Source organism: Achroia grisella, unplaced genomic scaffold (assembly GCF_030625045.1).
Source record: "Achroia grisella isolate CSIRO2021 unplaced genomic scaffold, CSIRO_AGI_Agris_v1 utg501, whole genome shotgun sequence".
Taxonomy (NCBI): domain Eukaryota; kingdom Metazoa; phylum Arthropoda; class Insecta; order Lepidoptera; family Pyralidae; genus Achroia; species Achroia grisella.
Genome location: NW_026712897.1, coordinates 984,889 through 996,688, shown reverse-complemented (window position 1 = coordinate 996,688; position 11,800 = coordinate 984,889). Strand labels below are relative to the sequence as shown.

General features: G+C 29.9%; 2 protein-coding genes across 2 annotated transcripts; one reads left to right on the top strand and one right to left on the bottom strand.

Annotated features, from left to right (window-relative positions):
* The first annotated feature begins 221 nt into the window (after positions 1–221).
* LOC131846109 (dolichyl-phosphate beta-glucosyltransferase) lies at positions 222–4,706 on the top strand. The gene is made up of 6 exons (XM_059195333.1): positions 222–410; positions 886–1,060; positions 1,322–1,530; positions 2,530–2,744; positions 3,021–3,158; positions 3,878–4,706. The coding sequence occupies exons 1-6, from the start codon at positions 339–341 to the stop codon at positions 4,077–4,079; spliced, it is 1,011 nt and encodes a 336-aa protein (XP_059051316.1). The 5' UTR covers positions 222–338; the 3' UTR covers positions 4,080–4,706.
* Positions 4,707–8,782: 4,076 nt separating this feature from the next.
* LOC131846101 (programmed cell death protein 6) lies at positions 8,783–11,466 on the bottom strand. The gene is made up of 5 exons (XM_059195325.1): positions 11,261–11,466; positions 10,745–10,805; positions 10,378–10,484; positions 9,803–10,071; positions 8,783–9,206 (listed from the first exon to the last, which is right to left on the bottom strand). Exons 2-5 carry the CDS (start codon positions 10,798–10,800, stop codon positions 9,105–9,107), a joined length of 534 nt encoding a protein of 177 aa, XP_059051308.1. The 5' UTR covers positions 10,801–10,805; positions 11,261–11,466; the 3' UTR covers positions 8,783–9,104.
* Between the last annotated feature and the right edge of the window lie 334 nt (positions 11,467–11,800).

Sequence of the window (11,800 nt, the reverse complement as noted above, 5' to 3'; positions counted from 1 at the left end):
GTTACCATTTTCATTTTTAATCTATCCTCATAGATAAGCCAAAGAGACTTGGGTTCAAAACAGGAAAACAGCTTCTATTGGAAGCTGTTAGCGAAAATATAATTTAATCTGACTATTACTGGCTATAGCACGGAATGATATTAAATGACAAACAGACGTAACTTATCTGTAGCATCTGTTTGTCATTCAATATCATTCATTACTGATCATTCAAAATGTCTTCTGATTAAATCTTTGTTTACATGTATATATTTTAGGTTGTAAAAAATATAAAATAATTGATGATAAATATAATTTCATCATAATAAATCCAGTGCATTTATAAACATATTAACAAAATGGATTTATTTTTACTATTGTGGAATTTGCTTATTTACGGTTCTTTTACAGCTGCGGCAATACTTCTAATAGTAAGTTTTATTATTACAATATACACGTCAGCATTCATTTTAAAAATTGACCCTAAAAGTTGTTAATTCGTAAACAAATTATTTAGTTTTATAGTAATCGCAGGCTAAGAACTTTTCCACGTGCGTATTCATATAATTCCCATAAACAATATACCTATTGTTGACGAGCGTCATATATAGATATGGACTGCTCCAATGCAATTGCTTTTTTTATTCTAAAATGGATACAATTGCAATAAATTTACGGACTATAATATAACTAACCAGCTTAGTTTAAAATCTGTATAATTTATTTCTCCTTACTTATAGTAACCTCCCGCCCGGCTTCATACATATTAAGATTATATGTACAATACATGACCACCCGTGCGAATTGAATCCTCTTGAATCCCTATATGCTGAACACTGCATTTTAATCCATTGCATAATTTAAAATGGTGCTTTTTTATACCATATATATAAATATTGTTTGTAGGTAACTGCAACACTGCTTGTTATAACAAAGCCATACCCAGTAGTTACAAAGTATGAAGAAGAGGAAACTTATATGGATAAGGCAAAAGACAGAAGATTAAAATTTCCAGATATTAGTGAAAACTACAGTGTGAATCTCACTGTTGTTGTGCCTGCATACAATGAGGAGGAGAGATGTAAGTTTTTATTATGTTATAGTTATTTATAATTATTTTGTTTAGTTATTGGGATTTAAGTAATGTAGGGATAAAAACTGGTTGAGTGTCATTATGAACAGAGCCATGGAGCAATTTGGATGATACTCTTACCCTTTTTAACTAATACAGAAAAACTGTAAATATCCATATTAGAATATAATAAATTTGCAAACTGTAAATGTATATGAAATTAAACCTATAATAATAAGTTAATGAGATTTATCAACTCGAACTTAACAGTGCCACCAATGCTTGATGAAACGGTGGAGTTTCTTGAACAGAGATTAAAAGAACATCCCTCATACAAGTATGAGATCATAGTGGTAAGTGATGGCAGCAGAGATAAAACAGTGACAGTAGCAGAATCATATGTACAAAAACTGGGAACTGATAAGCTTAGATGTCTAGAGCTTATAAAAAATAGAGGGAAAGGAGGTGCTGTAAGACTGGTAAGTGATCACATTGTACAGAAATTCATATGTAAATCTGATATATTACAACTTTGTCTATTGTATTTTAATTCAAATTAATTTTAGAATAGAATAAAATAGAAAATCATATATTCAAATAAACTTAATTTAAGCACTTTTGAATAGTCATAACAATTTGTTTTTATATCTACCACTCGTTCGGAAAGCTGTCTCATCACAAGAAGAACGAACCAGAAACTTGTGTGTTGCTCTTTTAAATAATCCTTGTAAGTTTACATTTACAAGACGAAACATGTGAATACAAACTACCAACAAGCACTAATTTTTTGGGTTAAATATAAATATGCAATAAGATTAAATCAGTCGTAGTGATAAAGCAGACCAGTCCCTACAAGCAGCACTCGTTCACGAGTATGACGGATAAGCCAGCCATCACTGCGCTCGACCATATTTTAGGGAGCCCAATGACCCGGCCCTCCACACCGCCACATGTCTGGACATTTTAGTGAGCAAGACTACTCATTCCACACGACCACGTCACAGCTACAAAAATTACTATATTATTATTAGCTAATTATTATTAGGTAGTTATAGTATTCGCACTTTACATGAAGATGCATGCAGCAATCAATATATTGAATTAATTTATGCTTTTAAATGAACTGTTTAAATAATATGATACACAAGATCTAAAACTTTAAATAGTTCAATTAATGTTAATCAAACAAAGAGTGATGCCAAGTTTAGCCCGCGTTTTGCATATTGTTCTATAGCGAAATTATTGTTTTTGGGCTAAACTTCATAATTATTAGAATTGTTTGTCCAAGTGCCGGTTCTGAGGGTCTTTGTCTTCCTTAGGTATAGTGTTTCAAAACATTGGAAGCAATCTGGTGCCACCAGCTAATTATGAAGCATATCTCAAAAGCATAATTTGACTTTGGACCACTATGCAAAATATGGGCTAAATTATATGTGGACTTTGGCGTACCTCCTTATTTTCATTATAATTTTTTTCAGGGCGTACAAAGTTCCCGTGGAGCATTAATTTTATTTGCTGATGCAGATGGTGCTTCAAAGTTCGAGGATTTAACAAAACTGGAAGCTGCTGTGAAGAGTTTAGCTAAGTATGACCCAATTACACAACCAACTGAAGTTAGTAATTGTGATCTCTTAGTTATAGGCTCCAGAGCACATTTGGAAGAGGAATCACTAGCTAAGAGAAGTATTTTCAGGTATATAATAGTTTAAAAAAAAATTACTTAGTTAATTAGTTTTACACACTGCACACATTTCGAGAAATGAATAGTAATGTTCACATATAATAAAAATGTATTAATATAATGATCAAAACAGGCATGGTCATTATTTTACATCAGGTGCATCCGTATGTTTTCCATACTAGACGGATAAAAAATTTCGAAGTACTTAAATTAATAGTACCCAGTGCACATTTACACAATGTTGCTTGTATATTTATTTTTTATTATTAATCATTTCATATTTTCCAGAAATATTTTGATGTATGGCTTTCATTTTCTGGTGTGGCTATTTACTGTAAAAGGTATCAAAGATACACAATGTGGGTTTAAACTGTTCACTAGAACGTCTGCAAGGACTTGCTTCCAAAGCCTACATGTTAATAGATGGTGAGTTAAGTGTATACATTTTTTTAATAATTATTACAAAATACAAGTCCCGGATCAATTCAATAAATTTGCGCTGCCACATACATAAATCTATTAAAAAGAATGAGGGTGGATTTAATATTGCACCATTTGTTGTATCAGATAAAATGTTATTTTTTACACACCTGTCCCAATTGTTACAAAAAGTTATCAGTGTGGAACCTCAGTATTGCTTATTTCAGCCGCCAAGTATGTTTAGATTGTAGCGTCAGAGTAGACGGTAAAATTACAGCATAAGAAGCATGACATCTTAGTACTCAGGAATGTTGGTATCCCGTGACTGGTATCATATTGGATGTTACGTAGTAACGTAATGTCCGTAGTGCTGTTCATGTGCGACTACTTCATTACACTTGAACACTTGACTGCGGTCTTGAACATGTTTGGCGTTCCAACTACATAAAAAAGATCTATTTTAACTCTATATCTATCCAAAGTAAAAATGCGTGACTTATAATTATAGAGGTTTAGCGCACCACCTTATCTCCCATGGTCACAGGTTCAATTCTCGCACGGTACAAACATTTGTATTCATTAGAATAATTATTTGTAGGGGTCTGGGTGTTATCTTTGTATATTATGTATGCATTTACAAATAAAAAATATTTATGAATTTGAGCGTGGGATTAGATGGCGCTGTGTGAATTGTCACAGAAAAAAATATTTTAATATAATTTCAGGGCTTTTGACGTAGAGCTGTTGTACATAGCACAAAAGTTGAACATTCCAATCGCGGAGATTCCGGTGCGATGGACAGAAATCGACGGGTCGAAAGTGACTCCGGTTCTGTCGTGGATACAAATGGGCATTGATTTAGGCCTTATATGGTTAAAATACACAATTGGTGCGTGGAAGATAAAGAGTGATAAACATAGAGAGTGATGCGCTGGTATAAACCAGTACAATTAGTCATGCATCATAAAATTAAACTATTTATAATGTTATAACTTGCTTGATATAAGTACACATTAGGTATAAGTTATATCCATCATAGCATTTTTATTCAATAAAGAGATATAATTAGAAATTAAGATGATTACTGTTTTTTTTTATTAATACGATATGATTCTTCAATGTAGACTATACAATGTCGCCGAGTGTATTCCACCACGCCTCTATTCCACCTATTACTGCTGCTACACATTTGGCCTTATCAGCTGTGTTTCAGCTTGAAGAGTGATATACCAAGGAAATTACAAAGTACAGAGTCATTAGAACTATTTAATCCTCAGAATGCCAATGCAGTAGAGGTACCATAGGCACCAGATGATCACATGTTCTTGTCTATGGCTGCCACTTTTCATTAGGTGGCCCATCACTTTCCTACCTATTCTATTCGTTTATTATATTCGTATTAATTATAATATATATATATATTATAAGTAAAATTTTAAACTTCTCCGACGAATATAGATAAAATATACCAATTTAACCAGAATGATACCTTCCACAAAGTCACCCGAATGGGTGTTTCTTACACACTGAACCATATACCACTTGTGTTCCGATTTAAAGGGTAATGTCAATTAACTACAGGGAACGGTAAGGTAACCGTTCCCTGTAGTTAATTGATATTACCCGTTAATTCTTTAGAATGACAACGCATGAAGCACTCCTCATTCGTAATTGATTTTGGGACGTGAATAGTACTATTAAAAATTATCACTTTTGATATCTATCACAACCTGTTAATGGAATACCAAAAATTAAATAAAAGTTGCTTTAATATAATAATATATATATTATGTATAAAAAGAGATTACAATAAATCAGTACACAGTGATAGATTAATTACTGTATCGAATATTTTTAAATAATAATTGCATATACATCAAATGTTGAAATGCTTGTTGCATATAATTTAATAAATTAAATTTTAATGAATCAAAAATCAAATTACAAAATTTAATATTTTCAATCATAAAACAATTGTAAAATATACTTAAAATTAAATTACTTTTAGTTATATTATTATTCACAAAATATGGAACAGTAATATTATTCACATAAAATAAAAACTATTCCGACTTCACTTTGTTAAAATGTAAAGCCCAACAAAAATTATGAGACTATATTACGGGTACATTTAAACTTGTTCGTTCGTTTGTTTGTTACAACACTGCCATTTTTATTTGTACCTACCCCGGCCTTTAATATTGTCTGAACATGAGCAGAAGACGCATTCAAGACTTATCTCGTGTAATTTTGGTTAGGCTTTACAATGTACAGAAACATGTATAACGAAGTTTTATTATTGAGCACTTGTATGGGTACATTAGAATGTGTATAACTATATAAGTAAGAAAATTTGGCAAAATGAGCCGACTTGTGAGCTATTTAACTACAATGTAATAGAAATATGAAGATAATATAAACAGCAAATATAGCAATATATAACAAATATACATATATTTATTTTGGCTCTTTCTATAAAAAATATAAGACAAACTGAGTCCGGCTCGCAGGACTCTTAATTTGTGCACAGTGCAGTGATTATAATAGTTATAGTTTTGTACATGCCAACAGTAAAACGGTTAGACCGGTATAACAATTTTAAATACATCCATAACGTTCGTTTTATTATAAGCACTTGAAATTAAATTTTATATTCATTGGGTAAAACTGTAATTTTAAAATACTCTCCGAGTCTTTTTTTTGTTATACAGTGGTTTTAGCTACATGTTTGTAATATCGTAATAAACTTGTGACAATGATTAATAATCATAAATAATGCCATGGTTACTTTATTTATATGAATAACTACCATATGTAACCGAAATACAATGTCATCTAGTTTTTGTATTTACATAAGTCAAAGCTACAACAAAAAATACTTGGTCCCTATGAAATGTAAACTCTGATTAATAGAACAGGAAGACAATTACGTGCTCTATTCTCTAGCGCATGCTATAAAGATCATATAGGAATACAACAATTTTACATGCTTTAAAAATCATCCATAAGGACAGTTGAACGGTTTACGTTTGGAAAAATATGTCGTTTTTTCGTATAAAGTATTTTGCTAAATTTATTTAATGTTTGCTTAATATATCTGTACTAACGTTTTCTTAAATAAAACTGTTACCATTACTCCCTTTCATTCCAACTACCTCATATTTTATATGCAGCATTACCTACACACCAAATAAATGTATATACAATAAAACCTGCAAACCAAACAATAATAAAACTTAACAGGTACTATTTTGAGATTACTTTTTTCGCGCTTATTTGTATTTCAAAATCCAGGGCACTTAGCATATTTGATATATAAAATTCTTCATAACAAATCGAATTATACAATAATAGAAAATGTTGGCAGTTGGCACTCAAGTTCTCTTTGTTATGTTCTGACTGATGAAAGAGTCGAAACAATTCGAACACCAGTATTGGCATTTATGAAATTGTTTCTTTTATTCGCGGCATCATCGTCGTGAGAGGGACATAATAATTTGACCGGAATAAAAATTAAGTTATTGTCTGTTCCGCACATAATTTGGAATTTCAATATATATATATACCCCTGGTGAAATTATCACGATGCTCACCTTGTCATCCTCCACTGCAACCCCGCCAACGTAAACCGTTAGCGGAGGATGATGCATTGCATTTCATTAATGAAATAAAAAGAAAAGTAAACAACCAGCCTTGAAGTTACTTGAAAAAATATCATTGTGATAATTTAAGCATGAAATACATTATGTAAAGACTCGGCGCCAGTACTAACATATGTTGTTCATTGCAAATACAATTACGAGTTCTAATGCTAATATTATTACACATAAAACTATTCTGAGTCAATGCTGAACTCTCCCGTCAATAAACACATGCAAATGAACTGTATGCACGTATTTGCATAACTTCGAATGGTTCGAGTTCTGGTGGTTGGTGGGAAGAGATACTAAATTAATCTAAGTATACGAATATCTAATTAAAATGCAACTAACTATCCAAGCAGGATAAAGGAATCGACAATTGTTAGTAGGGGACATATTTCAGTATCAACATAGAAATTTTCTTAAATATATATTCCAAACGAAAAATAATTCTTCTAACATTGGAAATCTTTCTTAATATAAAAAATATGTTACATTAACGCTTTTGTATCATTCGTGTATTTATTAATAAAATTTATACTTCAGTTCCTAAAATTACGACAACTTTTTATGTTATTATATAGGATTGCGTGTACATTTTAGAGAAATAGTAACGCAAATTGTTTTTACAAATATATTCCTTAGTCATATGGTAGTAATACGGTATTACCACAGATAAGATAATACGCATTACTAATACCTCATACTGGAACTTATATACCTACTCTTAAAAATTGATACTGTAATATTCCCTTAATAGATTATTATTACATACTTCTATTACCAGCCCTCTGTGAAGAATTCTGACCATGGTAACTGCGGGTTTACGGCCAACACTACATGGAAGAGAAATTATCCAGTTAGTGGGCCGCATTAGTCAAAACGAAGCAGCTAAATGCGAATATAAATAGAAGTATTAGTATTTTATCATAAAAATATATTCTTGTGCAATTAAAACTTATTGTATATTAAGTACTTATATAAAAAAATTATTCAAATTACTTATATGCTGGACGTTACTGCGTTTAGGCATTCCTTGAGATAAGTTGTTGCTGTCATATATTATTTAAATCTTACTTGATTTATTTTAATAAAATAGTGTATTTTAGGATTTAGTTTTGTTACATTGGACATACTTTTAAACTATGAGTCATGAATTGTGTTGGTGGAGTTCACAAATTAAATGTCTCTATTACATAGATAATAGGATTTGTTCATGACTTCAGTGCTGGCCGTAATTATTTTATATAACTAATTTCGAATTGAAATATGCACCACAAGAATTGATAAATAAAACCTTGACACAAAAATATAATAGTTATATTATTTCTTATATTTCTATAATATACTTTTTTTCCATACAAACTAATATTTTTATATATGTTTAAAGACTCAACTCGCCACGTCTTTGTATACAACCATAACCAAATAAAATAAATAGATCAACAAGTAATACTTATCGTTACTTATATTTGAGAATATATAACATTAAGTATGTACTTATATGTTAGAAATAAAATTATATAACTTCTGATACAATTATAGGTATATTATGTGTAATTTATTCTAAATTTATATTACCACTCTAATAGCCCTGTTTACATTTCTTGTACAGAGGTTTATGGTAGCCATACATAGGTATACAGCGTTAATTTGTCGTGATGAAACCTCAAAATTAGTTTGTTTAGTACGATAGTATGTTGTTTTTTAACTATTATAGCAGCATACAGCCTCGATGGACGAAAATGGGTCAGTACAGAGGGCACTCTAAACCTGTGGAAAGACTTGAGTGGAGTGCTTGAAGGTCAACTCTTGCCTAATATGAGGTTTCAAATTTTTACTCAGGCCAATGTAATTTCAAATGATCTCCTCATTTGAAATAACCATCAGTTTATTATGTTTTATACCGGTAAAAATAATCTCTTTGTGATATAGTAAATGTAACAAAAATATTTAATAGTTACACTTAACGATATTCTTACTACGTACTTTGAATACGAATTACAATAATGAAATTTTTAGGTTACTTTTATATCTGTATAGATCCAAGTTATTCAAGTGGTTGTACATAAAATATTCTACTATTATAAAACATCAATATATAAACAAAACAAATCACACTCTTAACAAAAACAGCAATAACCAAAAAAAAATTACAACATTAACTTGTAGTTTGACGTCATAGTTGACTTGCCAATTTTTTTAGGTAATTCATTTCATTATTAAGCATATGAAATGGTAACATTTATTAATATACATCTATACTCGTTAATATTCTTAAGTATGCTATCAAAAAGAGCTGTAGTTACAATTATACCTTCAATCCAAAGACCATTTTGAGGAATTGTTCATAATGTATTGTAATAACTCCATCTTGGTCTGTGTCAAATTGGCGGAATGCCGAAGTTAATGTCTGAAAATATAGAAATAAAACATTATATACTTAATTTTATATTTTTATTATATACATAAGGTTAATTATCAACATGTAATATGTATAATAATATCATGATAAGCCAAAAGCGGTCTGTTTATTCCTGCATGTAAAAAGGTTTGAAGGAATTCAGAATTTTCTCACAATATGTTGTTAAATAAAAGTCAATAAATAGGCTAAAAAACTTTGTAAATATACCTAAAATCATTCAGTTCAAGATCATTTTCAAATAACACCTACAAATTTATTCAATGATTATTTAAATTATTAACCCGGTTTTAACATGAATAATTTTAGGACAAATAAAGGTATTTACCTATCTCAACATTTTAATTTATTCAATACTGAGGGGCAATGCAAATGTACATGCTTAGAAATAAGAAAATATATAATGGCTAATATTACCAATCTTACCTTCCTTGGGTAAGTACAGTACAGGACAGCTAGAAACAAAAACCTTATACCAATACTGTCATTAACATTCGGTATAATGACAGTATGATAATGTTCTCATTAAGAAAATTGTGCCCAACAGTGGGATATACAGTGATCATAGTATGATAAATAATACTTACATATAAAGTAACACAGCATTGGATAAAATCATCAAACAGTATTGTTCCACGGCCGAATCTATCAAATTTCTGCACCATAATGCCAACCACATCATCTGATAATCTATATCCAAAAGCAGTCAGAGCATTCTTCAATTCCTGCTTATCAATGTTTCCAGAATTGTCACTATCAAAGGATCTGAAGCAGTTTTGCCATTCAGTGACATATTTCCAGAGGGCACCAAAATCTTCGAAAGATATTACACCTCTGCTTTGTTTGTCAAACATACCTGCAATAGAAAATTAAATATTTGTAGCCAAAAAATTTTCAAGAAACTCAAATTATGTAAAGAATCCTACATGGAATCCAATTAGGATTCATCATTGTTTTGATTATCACTTAATTTTATCTTAGTTTTTTAATTAGATGTTTGTGCTTCATTTCAATTATTTGCAAAAATGTTGAAAATAATTAATAATGATAAAACTTCTATTTGTGAAATATATATGTTGTGTATTTTCTAAATTTATACAATCATTCAATGATATCTTGTTTGGGTTATAAATGTAATCAAAATAGACATACTGTGACATACCTATCATAAGCCTTACAGTTTCTGGATTAAATGGATTCCATGTGCCATTTGACAAAGCTTGTTGTAGTTCATCAGCTGAGATATATCCACTGCGGTCTTTGTCGACTCTATAAGAAAAAAGTAATTGTGTTGGTTGTACAAATTTTAATTTACTTACTATAATATTCACATTACATTACATTACACATTAAAACAGGAAATATTAATTAATTTAAGTTATAATTGGTTTTTTGTACCAATTATTACTTAAATTAATTAATATTTCCTGTTTTAATAATTTTTTTTGTTAAAATAAATTCTATCATCTCTAACTATTTTTAAATTCTCATTATACTATGTTTGAACTGCAAATTGGATAAAAATATACCGTCTGAAAATATCCCACAGGAACTCCCTACTGGGCATAGCTGACTGGAAAGCCATTGTGTCTGAAAAAAATAATGATTATTAAGAAACAATTTAATGCTCTGCATTTGAAATTTTATTTTTAGCAATACATAAAAAATGAACAAGCACCTGTATACATTAAAACAAATTGCCTAAATATTGTAGACTATGTATATTTAAATATTGTGTGATGCTCAACTTTGGCACATAAATATTGTAATAATTAAGCCTTTCGTATACCAATTATTTTCTAAATTCTCATAAAATCAATAAATCTATTTTTTATGTAATTTTACATCATGTTATGACTCATAATCCGACACTGGGTCATAAATTTCATAAAACTAACACATAATAAACTTATATTCATTAAATAGCCAATTTAATAATTATATCAAACTTCAAAAAGAATGCACACAAGAGCAATGTAGTTCATTGTATCTATATTGTATATCTGTAACAATGTTAACTAATTAAAACATAAAAATTAGCTTACGAATATCTTGTTGAAATTGGGTCTTCGATGTCACGACCGTAATAAACAAAACACTTTAATAAAATTATAAAAATATTATAATATTGCAAGATATACAAGTGGAGTAAAAGGCTTTATTGTAATATTCAAATCGTTTTATACTTATAATTAGAAAATTTACAACATATTATTCACAATTAAGATCGTCACGTCAGTCGTATACAGTTGTAGGGATGGAAACAGACTCAATTCACACGCGTTAAATATCGATTACAAACTACTGACATTATATCGATATTTCGAAAACAAGAGATATAATGATGATGTGGTTGGAACAACACTAAAATGAAATACAAAATTATAAAATGCATCGAATGATTCCAAATGGACAATATGGTTTCATATTTTTCCATGTAAGATGAAAACAAACGTCCGATTAATTGAAAAATAAACACAATACATCTCTAATATAACTCGGGTATGTGAAATGGTGAATTAATGTCACGTCAAAGAAAGCACAGTTCATGTACACGAGACAGAGAGTATGTATAACGTCATAAT